Genomic DNA, 14,495 nt, shown 5'->3' with positions numbered 1-14,495 from the left:
TATAAAACTTTCTTAATATTCAACTGGAAGTGTTCCATTATTGTGTCTTCCTTTGCCTTGTCTTTCTTCCATGTTAAGTGCAGTTAAAGAATGCTACTTTTTCACACAGTATTCTCAAGGCTAAATAGCTGTATAGCCTTCAAGCTCTCTTCGCTTAATCCTAGTTGCCTGGTCAACCTCACTGCCCTTTTCTGAACCTATTGTAGTTTATCTGAATGCTCTCTAAAATTTGGTGGCCAAAACTGGAACTCATACTCAAGATGATCAGTACAGAATAAAACTAAAGCATTATCTCTGGGTATTTAGACACTATACTTCTCTTGAAGTATCCTAAAATTGTATCTGTCTTTTCTGAAGGCACATAATACTGCTGACTCATACTATAATAAGTTTGTCATCATATACTGTTGCTTCAGTATATAATTCTGGGTTTGCCTTGGACTTAAATATGATTGGCCAGTTTCAAGCTCAGAATATGACATTCTCTGACAGACATATAACATTCTTAAATTTTTCTAATACATTATTATTTTCAGGGGGACATTCATAAATCCTTTTTTTCCCCAAACAAACATGCTGATCACTTTGTTTTTCTTAACTAGGGCCTTGGTGTCAATTCTAAAATATTTCCAGCCATTGTGTCAGAAAACTAAGAAGATTTGCATCTGTTTATTCGTTTGCCATACACAATGGTTCAAAGATACAAGAGCCCCTACAAGAAAAAATGAGTGAGTTTAACCATGGCGGTAAATATATAAGCACTTGCACCAAAGCACATTGCAAAACCAAGATCCAACATGTCAACCCTGCTTTTTAATGTTTTAACTGTTCGTCCTAGAAGGGAAAACTTCCAACTTTTTCTAACAGTAAAAAGTTATCACCTTTGTGCTTTTACAGGAGCACAAAGTGAGTGGCTGGAGCTTCTTCTAGCTTCTTTAGCAACTGACCTAGACAATTAGACAACTCTTCACAAAGTGGTGTGACTCTGAAAGTGTCCTAGGCCACTCAGATTTCTGAAAGTCCCCTTTTCTTCCTTTTTGCAACCATGGATGTTTGGCCTGACCATGTCACTGTGAAGTGCAAAACACAAACGTCCACATTCAATATGTCCAAAGCCAGCAATTGCACTGACACGTTTATTCCCTGAAATCTTTTTTTAAACCAAAAAAAAAAAAAAAGGCCACGTGGCTCAGTTTGCACACACATCCTGCAATACAAGAGCATCTCTACCCAGACCAGCGGGGTGTCTGGAGCAAACAGAAACGCAAGGAGCCCTTCCCAAATAGGAAAGAAAGAAAAAAACAACAGCCAGCAGAACAAGGTTTATCTCAACTGATGCTGGCGCTGATTTACAAAAGATACACGGGAGCAATGCCCTTTGCAACGCCTACCTGAAACTTTCTGGTACCCAATTTTGGAAATGCATTAACAGGACTCCAAGGAAGAATTCAATTCGGCCGCGCCTACTATTGCTACTGCGCCTGCGCCTGCGCCAAGCTGAACGCTCTCTTGTTGACGGAAGCGGCCGGCGAGCTCTCCCGCGGAGTGCGGACTCCCCCTTCAGTATACCAAGAGAACTGCGAGTTTCTGTGACTTGCGATAAATTTTACTTCTAGTTTTGATGTTTGCTTTCTATGTCATTCTATAACTTCATATGACTAATAATTAACTGGTATAAATTCAGGTGTAAGTAGTTGGCTTCCCAAAGTCAAGATTTGTTTCTTGAAACCTTTTGGACTTGTAGATCAAAGAGCTAGTTTTATAAATCAGCACCTAGATCTACCCCTAGATTGGCTTCGTTTTTCTGATCCATACAAAATAAGCTGAGGGTTATTTAAATGCATCGTGTGTAGCCCAAGTAGCATCAGCATCATCTGCTGTCCCATCAAATAATTTTAAAGTATTTCTAAAGTAAAACAAATAATCAAAAAAGGGTTTTGCAGTGATAATATGTCAGAAAACAGAAAAGGATGAATTAGTGATGAGATGCTGGAAGAAATATGATTCAAGCTAATATAGAAACTGCATACAGACTGATACTATTAATACCTGTCCAACTATCTATCGAATTTTATAAATATATATGTATATATATTGAAGTTTGTGTGGGTTGGCTTTAGAATTTATATTGACATCCAACTCAAAACGATATGTATGTGACCTGGGTGGCATACCAATTATAAATAGAATATGAAATTGTACTTTTTTTAAAAGAGTGATTTATCTTTTTGAAGATGAGCATGAATTTATTCTGATATACTAATCCAGCCCCAAAATGTTTTTATGATACCTACTCATAAAAGGTTCATTCTTTTTTAGGGATGGCCTACAGTATGGAACTGCAGTGCCAAACAAAGCAGACAATACAGGGCTTTAAAAAAAAGTCTATCAGTGAATTATAAAGCTGTGATCAGGAAAATTTAAAATAAATATCCATAATAATTTGAGAATACTTGGGTATTTTAAGGTATGAATCAATATTTCTGAAAAGTGCTTAAGAATCAAATGTTCACATATTCCTAAATACCAACCCCTCTCTACTTCTTCATATATATCGCAAAATTAACAAAGAAATGCACTCAATGCTTAAAGAATGGTAAACATATTCTTTATCCCAAGCTGACCAAGTGATGCTGACAGTATTCTTTCCTAGAGTCTAAAGCAGTGGGTTGCCTCCGGTTCACTCCGGTTCTATAGAACTGATAGTAAAACCAGCGGGAGGCTCCACCCACCCGCCACATCATCATCATGGGTGATCTACACATGCACAGAAGCGCACACGCTCCCATTGCGAACCGGTAGTAAAGGTAAGTAGATCCCACCCCTGGTCTAAAGGCTGTAGTGGTCTGGTTGGAGAAGAGATTTCAGTTCAACCCTAGCAAGACTGAGAGACTTTGGGTTTTAGGACCCACAGATTTTTTTTTTCATTTTCTATTGCATAGCATTGCCCCAGACAGAATCAGTGCATAATGTAGGAGTCTTCCGAACTCTTATTTCCTTTTGAAGACTGGGTAGTAGGCATGACCGTGGCCTTTTCACTAATCCATCTTGCATGCCAATTGTTCTTTCCTGAACCAGGAATCAAAATTCATGCTTTGATCGCCTCCCCAATGGATTAGTGCCTTGTAATTTACAGGAGTCTGCCCTTGAAGTTTATCCAAATGATGCAATTTATCCAGAATGTGGCAACACAAGTAGTTATGTGGACACTTCAATACACCCATGTCATACCACTGCCTTCATAGGCTTTACCGTCTTCCAACAGGCTTCCAGATGCATGCTACTATCAAGGTGCTACTATCTCTAAACCAGAGATCTTCAAACTTGGCAGCTTTAAGACTTGTGGACTTCAACTCCCAGAATTCTCCAGACAGCTATGCTATGTCTAGGAGCTATGCTGGCTGGAGAATTCTGGGAGTTGAAGTCCACAAGTCTTAAAGCTGCCAAGTTTGAAGACCTCTGCTCTAAACCCTTTCATGGCAAGGGCAAAGATTATTTGTGAGATTGCCTCTCAAATCGTTTCTGCCCATTCCGATAAGGGTGGGCATACTATTAAACAGCACCAGTTGATAGAACCTAAGGAACATCCTTGGTTTGACATGAAGCACATCCTATGAAATACTATACCCTTATAATTCTCATGCCTCCACACTGAAAGTATTTGAAGTTTTTGTTCCCTCAGGCATTGGGCCCAGAAATGGTTGAGGCCATTGCTGTAATTGTGTTTTCTTGGGGTTTTGAGTTGGGTTTGTCCTCAGGCACCATTTATATGTAGTTTAGGAGTATATAAACATTAAAATGGGGTTTAGACAGCTCTTTATAGCGCTACCTAACTTTTATTACACTGCATTGTTTTTTAAATATTTTATACATCATCATTGCACATTCTAAAATGTTGGAAATAGAAACCCATCCTCACCTTCCCCCTAGTTCCGGGGTGTCAAACTCACGTCATGTTGTCGTCATGTGATGTATCATGACTTTTTTCCCCTTCGCTAAAACAGGGGTGGACATGGCCAGTGCGACACATCTGGCCCACAGACGAGTTTGACACCTAGTTGATGCATACATTTCATCAGAGTACAACTAATGTTGCTGGGATGCCAGCACTTCTTTTGCCCGCTATACAGCTGCAGGTCCCCTGCCTTCTGGTCCTTCAGCACCCCTCATCCATGGCCATTGGTGCTTGGACAGTAGGAGAAAATAGAAATATGGTTTCTGCAGAAGACTCTGCCCACATAACATCTGGTCTAAAGCATTTGTTTTCTGGACTTTTTATACAAATGGTTGGTACACAGGTCAGTTTAAGCCAAGAAAATAAGATTCTGGCAAGTAGATGTTACCGAATTGGTCATCATTCTGCTGACAAGGGATTTCTCACAGTTGTTCATATTTGGAATGGGCTACTTCCAGGTCCTGCTAGTCACAAATGTTTCCTGATGACACTGACATTTCCTTGTGGCAGTAGTTGAAGATGGAGCTTGCTCATTCATGCTTTGACCCTCTGCAGTTGTGACCTACCGGTGAGGTTACTGTGTGACCTGTTGGGTAGATTGACAGATGGATATTCCACCTATCCACCCACTTCAAAGGACTTGCCTACACCATAGCTTTGTCTCATGTGTTAAGAAGAGCAAATAGTGGTTATTTTTTCTACCAACCATCACGTTTGGAGGGAGGAGAAACCAATCCAAGGAAAGTCATATGTCACTTTCTTTAACTTGTTCTTCATTATAACTGTAAAGAAAGTACTTTTCTCTGGGCTTCAGCTAGTAGGGCAGCTTGATCACTAGTAGTGAACTGTGCATAGGATGTCAACGGTAGTTCCCAAGACTGACAGGTTTCTGTACTCAGTGAAGCAGGAGATAGAGATGAATAACTATTCCCCCAAACAAATGTATTTGGGTCTCTATTAACCTTAATCACAAGTTTTCAGTCCAGGATCAAAGAAATCTCCAATACAAAATATTTACTATGCAGCATAGCCAAGTAATCCAGGAAGATGACCCATACCAAAAGTAAACATGTTGATACAAATGAGTTAAAAATGGTTACACTTTTATTGCAAGAATAATTAAGTTCATGTAGTCAGGCCTCTATGGTGTTACATGGAAAACAAGCCACAGAAACAGAAAAGCAGTGTTGACTCCAAATACACCTAAAATGACTGAGAAAGTAGCTCAATCTAGTAAAGTATAACATCAGTTGCAGGCTATTATCATTATGCAGTGAAACATTTACTGTGCGAAAGGAGAAGTGGCTTTAAAAAAACCTGACAAATACAAAAACATGGATGCTAGGTTAATATTCTGCAGAGGTGCATGAGTAATAAAACAACAATAAAGAGACAAAATGCAACATCTGTTTTCAGAGGCAGGTGTTGCTTTCTTACAGTTTACAAACCACACTCATGAGCCAAATTAGACTTTTTTAAAAAAAGGAAAAATATAGCATCCCCTCCTTCCAGAAAGCATTTTTGCAACTTGTATTTGGGTTTACATTTCTATGCTGTAGCTTAGCTATTTCACCCAAGCAACTACCTTACCAGTATTACCACTAGGCCATGTGTGTATGTAAATTTGATCTTTTTGTTTGTTTTCTTTTGTTTAAACAAGCAGACATATAGAACAAAAGTTAGATACACTGATAAATTTCTAGCGCCCAAGACTGCCGCTGCTGACAGTTGTGTAGGAATAAGAATATGAAGAACTTGTGCCAGCATCAAAACTTCCTCTCCTTGATCCACTGCGTGATCCTGAGCGAGATCCTGAACGTGACCCTGAACGTGACCCTGGTGCTGAAGAGACATTATATGGGCTGGATATGCCTTTGGATGAAACAGAAGATGCTTCAAGTAATCTGAGCCCAGTTTGGTCTTCTACCATCGAGCGATTCATTGCCTCTCTGTAGGAGATCTTCAGCTTTGTTTTGGGACAGGTCAAAATCTTTGCATAGTTGCCTATGTCTTGCAACCTTTGGGAAGTCCGGCCATCAATCAATCCTTTCCTAATAGCTTCTTCTGTACTTATTCTCCCATGTACTTCAGGGTCAACAAGGCCTCCTGTGATGAACTGGAATTCAAGGAAGCGTTGACCAGCCTCATAAGGCAGCCACTTCTCCTTCACTGCCTCTGCTGCCGACATTCTCTTTCTCCCCTTAATACCTTCAAAGCCAAGGAAGGCTTTCTGAGCTGGCTTCAGCCGTGTAGCCATCTCATGGTCAATGATGCCCTGGGCAACTGCATCCTGGAGGGAAAGACGCTGGCCTGTAGTAGGGCATATGATACCTCCTGTACAAGACTGGGCTTCAAGCAAACGTTGGGCAGTGATAGTATCAACAATCCCCCGTTGTACAGCTTCTGGAATTGAGATCTTTTCCAAATTTTCCGTGTCAAATATGGCTGCAATGGGAGTGGCTTCTTCTGGAGAATCAGAAAAGGAGCCAGAACTGCTTTTTAGCAAGATGGAAGAACTCTTGACACTCAGTACAGTAGGAGACCGAATAATGGATTCATGTTTGAAGACTTCGTCACCTCCATTTCTACTAGCAATCATGTCTGCAAACTGTGTGAGGCTTAAAGATCCAGAACGGTACTGCTCAAAAAATTTTCTATCAACAAGACCTTTCTCAATGGCATCTTCAATGTCATATTGGTGGCCTGTTTTCCTATCTACGAGCACAACTCTTGTGCTCCCATCTGATCCTGTAGTAGTAATTTCTTCCCATTCACATTCCTGGTCTGAAAGCTCCATGTAAGTGCTATAATCTATGAGGCCTTTATTATAGGCCTCCTGGACTGACATTTCTTTGCTTGTGTCAGGATCTACAATGACAACCCTACGTTTCCGAAGTGTATTTTTCTGTGAAGTCTGCACCACCTTCTTCTTCTCTCTCAGTGGTAATAGACAGAGCCCAGTTAATTCATCTATTTTACATCTTCCCTTCAATTGCAAGTAGGTCAAATTTTCTTCTGTGTTGGGATCAAAAAATCCCTTGGTATCATCACTAGGATCAGACAGAATATCATTCAGTTCTTCATTAAAGTAGCCTCGTTGATACGCTGTGTGCACCGGCAAACGATGACTCTCCTTAGGATCAATGATTCCACCGGTGGCAATCTGGGCCTCCAGTAAACGAACACCGTGGCCCTTTTCAATGAGTTCCTTGTTCATCGCTTGGAACAAGGAGATGATATTTCCTGTTTCTGGATCTCTGTACCCAGTGACTGCTCTTTCGGCAGACAGAAGTTTTTCTTTAAATTCTATTCCAACAAGGCCTCTCTTGTAACCTTCTTCAACAGGAAGCCTTAAATTATTTACGGGGTCTACAATGAATCCAGTAGCTGCCTGAGCTTCCAAAAGCTCAAGAGCTGTCCCTGGTCTCACCAAGCCTATTTTCATGGCCTGATAAACACCAAGCTTTTCTCCAGTAGCCTCATTATAAATACCAGCTATGCAACTGGAACCTTGCAGGAAATCTTTGATTCGATCAGTGACTTCTTCAACAGTGATTGCTCCAGTTTCCAGTTCATTTGCTGTCGACTCCCGAATTATGCCAGAATCAACCAATTCAGAAACGGTGATAAGCTTTCTGATTCCTTGGAAAGACATGCTTCTCTTTTGCACAGGAAGGAGAAGTAAACCTGTGTGTGGTTCAATTCTACATCTTTCTCGGAGCTTCATGTAACTTATGGCATTCTTACTAAGAGGATCAATTAAGGGCTTTGATGGATTATTCAAAGCTCTATACAAATCTCGATCAATCAGTCCACGGGATAAAGCAATGTCCTTTGGCAAGAAGATACTATTGATAGGGTCAACAATTCCTCCTGAAGCTAGCTGGGCTTCAAGTAGACGCATCCCAGTCTCTCTATCAACCAAATTTTTCTTGATGGCTTCTGCAACAGACATTGTTTTTCCTGAGAAGGGATCTTTAAACCCAGTGATAGCCTTTTCAGCCATGTAGATTTGTTCTCTGTCATCAAAATCAACCAGGTCTCTAGCAACAGCACTGTCCACACTCAATAATTCATTCCGATGGGGATCAATTACCCCTCCAGTGGCTGCCTGGGCCTCCAAAAGCAGGATTGTGTTCTCTGGAGTAAGAAGCTGTTTACGTTTGGCCTCCACCAGAGAATACTTCTCTTTGGTGTTAAGAGAAGCACCCGCTATAGCCCCAGCTCCTTTAAGGTAAGGTTCAAGTTCAGCAGCAACTTCCTCCACTGACTTCTGTCCTCTCAACAACTTATCCAGGGTACACTTGTCTATCAGCTGACACTCATACAGCTGTACTGCTGTGATTTTTTTCCTCAAACCATTGAAAAGCAATTTAGAAGGATCAATCATCAAGTCTTCTTCTGTCTGGGTGCTTCTGTGCGCCCCATATGGACGCTTTTTTAATTTGTCAATTTCCTTCTGCCATCGTGACCTCTCTGTCTCCATCTCTGCCTGGCTCTTCCTGCTTGTCTCTTCTAAACGGCATCGATACCTTTCTTCAATCCTTTTGATCTCTGCCTGCAGCCTTTCAATTTCTATCAACAAGGAACTTTTCTCCCTCTCACTCTTGTCTCGTTCACATTCGGTTTTCCTGATTGTCTCTTCCTTCCGGGAATATTGGCTTTTCCACTGATTTAAGTCATTCAATATCTGCTGCTTCTCATTTTCGAGCCGTGCTTTCAAGCGAGACTCTGATTCCAACATGCCTTTGGTACGATTCAGATCTTCCTCTAATCTAAGCAATCTTGCTTTGTCTTGTTCCAGGGTTTTTATTTTCACCAGCAGGGTTTCTCGTTCTTGCATGATATGATTACACTGGCTTTTGGATTCTTGAATCCTGTGGGATGTCTTTAAAAAAAAGAAATAGGAACAAAATTAATAGTTGTGCTCACATCCAGTATTTATTATTTATTCTCTATAGTTTATACTATAGAGTATATACACCACCTTAAGAGTAGTGGATAAGTGCAGTCTGAGTAATGTAATGTAATGAGTAATGTAACACTGTATTTTGCACAGTTTTGTGTCTGTTTTACTATAGGTTGGCTTACTGATAGAAATGTTTCACTTTTTCAAATAAAATGGACTGGGTACTGTCTTGTTATAAATAAGAATATTAAATCTCATTTCTGTATGCAAAAGTTTGTATCCTTAAGTTAATGAGACTTACTAACAAGTAACAGCATATACTTTTGCAGCTGAATTTTCCTACTATTACTTTATTTTAAAAAGCCTTAGTGCAATCAGTAGTATTGTTCTGAATAAACAACCTTAGGAGAGAATTGTCAATCTCTTAAACTAATTTTAAGAATGAAAAGTTTTAATTTGAAATACAGAACATTCTCCTGGCATTTAGTGCTTCCTTTTTAACCTCTTACAATGTAAAATATAAATTGCAATGTTGATTTAGTGGTTTAGCAGTGACTGGGTTACTTTTTTTCCCCTTTGATAAAATTAGATTCGCTGAAAGAGATAAGAAAATTCTTGAACAATGCATTTTAATAAATTATTTCAAAAGAATAAATAGTCAACTGAATGTTCTTAATACAGAACTGTTAATATAAGAATATTCCTATCAATTTCAGGGAAAGGGCATTTTATGAATATGATTCAGGTGTGTTTAGTAAAGTTTACTTATTCTAATAAGTTTACTCACATAATATATTTAGTGAAATCCTCATCATTTACCTACATTAATATAAATGAGTGACTGCAAGAATGTATATAATGGATACATGTTGTAAATGTGGATTCCCTCCATTGCTTTGTTAGTTAAATATCATAGTTCAATTATTATTAATGAGCTTTTCCCATTCTTTCTAAAATTTCTTCAAACAAATTAAACTTGCATTTTAGCGATACATGGAGGATTGCTCTTAATAATCAGCGTATGGGTATAAATTACAGTGTTGCATCAATGTTTCAGAAACCAAAGATAGATAGTGGAAAAAAGTAACTGGGGAATGTGTGATCTGGTTTAAAAATTAAGACCTAATTGGAAAAGGCTATAGACCACAATGCAACATGAGGCACATTCAGGTATGTATGTCTATGCTGGATTCTACCCTGCTTATTTAAAATGGACAATATGTATAATAAGCTATACATAACATGAATATACATTCATGTTCATAAACATGTATATATGTTTTTAAACAGAGGCATATATACATTAAAAGGACAATAGATAAGAGAAATAATAAGCAATGTTAGCTATATATTGCAGAGTTCTTAAAATGAGCATGTGATGTGTGTGCATGTGCATATATTTTATCTATGATTACATGACCATAGACACACATATGCTCTTGTAAAGAACAGGAAAGCAAAGCAGTTCAGGGGACACTTCAATATGTAACTGCATGAGTTATATATTGTGCATCTCATACCAAGCAGCTCAGAGAAAGTAAGATTGAAGAATCTATGGAGATATACATTTGGGGGATGAAATGGAAAGAAAATGAACTACAGATACACTCTGTTGCAACAACTTTTAAATGCATAGTATGTTCAACAGAGGAACCTTTAGGATATTTTATATCAAAGTCCAAAGGTTTTTTTTTTTTTAAAAAAAAAACAGAAATACAAAAAAATCAGTATAAAGGTAGACATAGTCTACAAAGTCAATAGTCTGGGAAATAGGACCAAGTGAAGTATGGCAGATGCTCCCTCTTTCCTTCAGAATATCAAAATAGGGAAAGGAAGAAATTCCATTAAATTGAGGAATTCGCTGCCATCTAATTATGTCTTATATCTCATTTGAATTTATTCCCAGAAGGACCTTAATCTGATCCTAAATCCAATTAAAAGAGCAGGGGGAGGAGAGATTGGTCAAAATTAAGATGCACACACATTCAGTATTCGCTGATTGAAAATGCATTGGGTGTTAAATTATAGAATCTGAAGGTGAATAAAGGTGTGATCAAATATTTGTGAATACCTCCAGAGCCTGCTTTTGGAATTTTTCAATTTCCTGTCTCAAATTTTCCCTTTCTTTCTGTAAACCATTTATCACACCCTGAAGTTCCAGGGCATGCTTGTTGCTTGTTTGTAGTTGATTCTTTAGGTCAAGAATTGTGGCATTTTTTTCCTCATCAACTTCACTTCTGCCCCTTCTTAGATCATCATACTCCAACCTTAAATTTCGCAACTCTTCCTCTAGCATCAAGTGTTCTTTTGTTAGATTCTCAGTAAGGCACTGAAGTCTTTCAATTTCTATCTTGCACTCATTGAGGCTTTTGCTCTTATCTTCAATAGCCTTCTGCAAGTGCTCATTGCGAATATGGGCCTGTTTTAAATTCTCCTGCTCTTGAACCATTTGGCGACGCAAGGCTTCAACCTCAGAAGTGTATTTCCTTATCTCCTCCATGTACCGCTGTTTATCTCTCATCTGGCTATCTAGCACCTCCCTTTGGTGCCTCAAGTCATCTTCACTCCGTTTCTTTACAATCGAGATCTCTTCTATCTGCTGAGTGAGATTAGTGATTTTAACAGCCTGCTCTCTCAAAGTTCTCCTCATAGCTTCTAATTCTTCTTCCGCATTTTTTCTTTTGGAAGTTTCATCAGCCGCAATTCTAGATTGCCTATTAAGTTCCTCCTCCAGCATGTGTTTTTGATGCTGCATTTCTTTTATGGTGCTCTGGAGTCTTGTGCTCTCTTGATCTTTCCCTTTCTTGTCTTGTGCAAGCCTTTCATATTCACTTTTTAGGCGTCCCAAATCCTGCTCTTGAACTTTTAATCTGCTAATGGTTTCTGTTGCATTGATGTTAGCTTTCTCCAGGTCATACTGGATCCTTTGCAAGCGAATATTTTCTTCCTCCAGGGACTTCCTTTGGCATATTTCTGCATCTAACAATTTTCTGTTTTTTTCAATCTCTTTATTTTTCTCCTTAAGTGTTCTTCCTGCTTCATCGAGGGACTGTTTGTAATGTGCAATCTCCTCTGTGAATTTCTGAACAGTCTGTTTTAACTCTTTTTCAAGATGTTGCTTCTTTTGTGAGATCTCTGAGCCAATTGCTTTTTGCTGATGAGCATTTTCTTCTACTTTTCTAAGGTTCTCGGTTGTCTGACTTAGTGTGTTCTTCAGTCTCCTAATTTCCTCACACAAGCTCCTATTTTCTCTTACAGCATTGTCCAACTGGGCTCTGTAATTACTGGCTTCCTCTTCTTTTTTCACAGTCACCTGATTTATTGTGGTCTTTGTGATATTAATCTCAGTTTCATACTTGTTCTTTAAACTAATAATTTCCTCATCATAACTGTTCCTTACCTTAGCCAACTCATTTTCAAGTTCCCATCGGCTTTTAGCCTCTTCTTGCAGTTGAATCTTTAACCTTTCAAGCTCTTTGACTTTTTCATGGATGGTCGAAGTTGCATCTTCAAGGGCCTGCTTGTATCTTGTATTGTCATCATTACGCAGCTGGATGATCTGTTTCAATTCCAACTCTATCTGTTGTTTCTGCTGTATCACCTCTGAGCCACAAGCCTTCTGCTGAAGGACATTTTCTTCTGCCCTTCTTCGCTGCTCTGTTGTGTCCAATATGGCCTCATTGAGCCTAACGATCTCATCCTTCAGGTCTCTATTCTCTCTCTGCAATCGTTCGATCTGAGTGCGGAGATTTTTGGCATCATCTTCTTTCTGTGCAGCTATCTGATGAATGGTGGTCTTCTTAATATTAATCTCTGTTTCATACTTGTTCTTTATATTACTCATCTCCTCATTAAACTGGTTTCTTACCTTAGCCAGCTCATTCTCACATTCCCTCTTCCGTGTCCCCTCGTCCTGAAGAAGAACCCTTAACCTTTCTATCTCATACTCCTTCTCTTTGATGATTTTCTCTGATTCTATCTTTTGCCAACCAAGGGTTTCTTTTTCATTGTGCCTTGTCTTCTGCAACTGATCAAAATCTGACTTCTGCTGGTCATATCTGTCTTCCAACAGCTTCCTTTTTCTCTTCTCATCTTCAATCTCATAAGTCAACCTTGTTATCCTCTCATTCAGATCTTTTATTTGCGCATAGCATTTGTCTAGGTTTTGCTTGGCTGTACTGCCATCCATCTCAACTTGTCTCTTCATCTCTTCCAAACTTATGAATTTAGCTTTCAGCTGAGAACATTCCACCTGATACTTCTGCAGGTTTTGTTCCAGGAACTTGTGCTTATTGTTGCTATCAGAATTGGCATCTTTGGCCAATCTCAGTTCTTCTTCCAGTAGTTCTATTCTAGTGCTTTTCATCTGCAGAATCAAGAGACAGACAATTTGATCAACCTCATGCAAAACAATGCACAATGTTGCAAAAGAGGAAGCAAAAAGTTGCACATGTAATATTATTAATAATATAGATATACAATTATTTAGGGGAAGTTCCTCTGTATTCTCTTCTTAGCATTCTAGCCTTTTATTGTTTACAAGGTGAGTATTGTTTTATGAAAGCTGCATTTACACACACAAAATCTGTAGGTGAACTAGTTTTATTTTTCCACAAACTGGTATCTTATAGGTACAATGGGATACACTTCACATAATATCAGGATTGTGGTCACACCACATGTATACGCTGGCAGATCATTGGAAAGCGGGTCTTGCACAAAAAAATCTATCACACGGTTTTACTATTTGACTACATTATATCTCCAATCTGAATATGCAATATTAACTATAACAGCAACAAAAATCAACGAAGTAACATTCTAAGAGTGCTAGGAAGTTTTTTATCATTACAGCAAGGAATTACTTCTAATCTAAAGTTTACTTAGAACCATTTAATATTTTGAGATACTGTAAAATTCACAAAAAGTCTATGACCAAAGAGAAATTACCTTTATATCTTCCAAGCTTTTTAACATTTCACTCAAGAACTTGTAATAATCTCCTGATCTTGTAAGAAGCTCAATGTATCGGGATTGAATCTCTCCAGCCTGAATAAGAATGGAAGAAGAGAGAAAAGTATATTGACATCCTATCCCAAATATTGTTTTAGCTTATTTGAACAGATTTTTGATTCTCATAAAACAAAATTGCCTAATCTTAAACTTGCATAATAATTGTGCTAAATTAGGAAAAATTATTATGGGAAAGTAATGGTCCTTTACTTTCCAAAGTGAAAACTGGTGCCAAACTGGTGCCTCCCACAACTGGTGCCTCCCACAACTCCCATCACATTGCTGAAATTGCAAATAACGTGAAATGAGGGACATGTACCTCTTGTAGAATAAGGCCTGAAGGAGATTGGACCATGCTCCTCTTGACAGGAATGTTCAGTAAAGTTTCTAGTCCTGAACTATAAGCTGCAGCCTGGAGTTCATAATCCTGTAAGTACAAAGCATTTGTATTGGTGTACAATAGTTTCTACTGTGAATTTCAGTATTATTTTTTTTTTAAAAAAAGCAATATATTTCAAAGCCTGTGGAAAAATGAATACAATGAAGTAGAAAGGGGTGAAGCTGGAAGAAATTAACCAAAATAAGGATTGTTCTTTAAATCAACAATATATGGCGATA

At 38.6% G+C, this 14,495-nt stretch overlaps 1 protein-coding gene across 3 annotated transcripts in view; it reads right to left on the bottom strand.

Annotated features, from left to right (window-relative positions):
* Positions 1-5,037: 5,037 nt before the first annotated feature.
* DSP (desmoplakin) overlaps positions 5,038-14,495 on the bottom strand; it is a 46,611-nt gene continuing 37,153 nt past the window's right edge. Inside the window, exons 21-24 of one of the 3 annotated variants that reach the window (XM_034429109.3) lie at positions 14,197-14,304; positions 13,815-13,913; positions 10,936-13,230; positions 5,038-8,843 (exon numbers count right to left, since the gene is read on the bottom strand). In XM_034429109.3, coding sequence (XP_034285000.1) covers positions 5,655-8,843; positions 10,936-13,230; positions 13,815-13,913; positions 14,197-14,304 — 5,691 coding nt within the window. In that variant the 3' untranslated portion in view covers positions 5,038-5,654. The remainder of the gene's footprint in view (positions 8,844-10,935; positions 13,231-13,814; positions 13,914-14,196; positions 14,305-14,495) is intronic. The other 2 variants (XM_034429110.3, XM_034429111.3) reach the window with 2 other exon arrangements.

Source organism: Pantherophis guttatus, chromosome 3 (genome assembly GCF_059756535.1).
Source record: "Pantherophis guttatus breed Tessera chromosome 3, ASM5975653v1, whole genome shotgun sequence".
NCBI classification, from domain to species: Eukaryota; Metazoa; Chordata; class Lepidosauria; order Squamata; family Colubridae; genus Pantherophis; species Pantherophis guttatus.
This window is presented reverse-complemented; position numbering and strand designations above follow the sequence as displayed.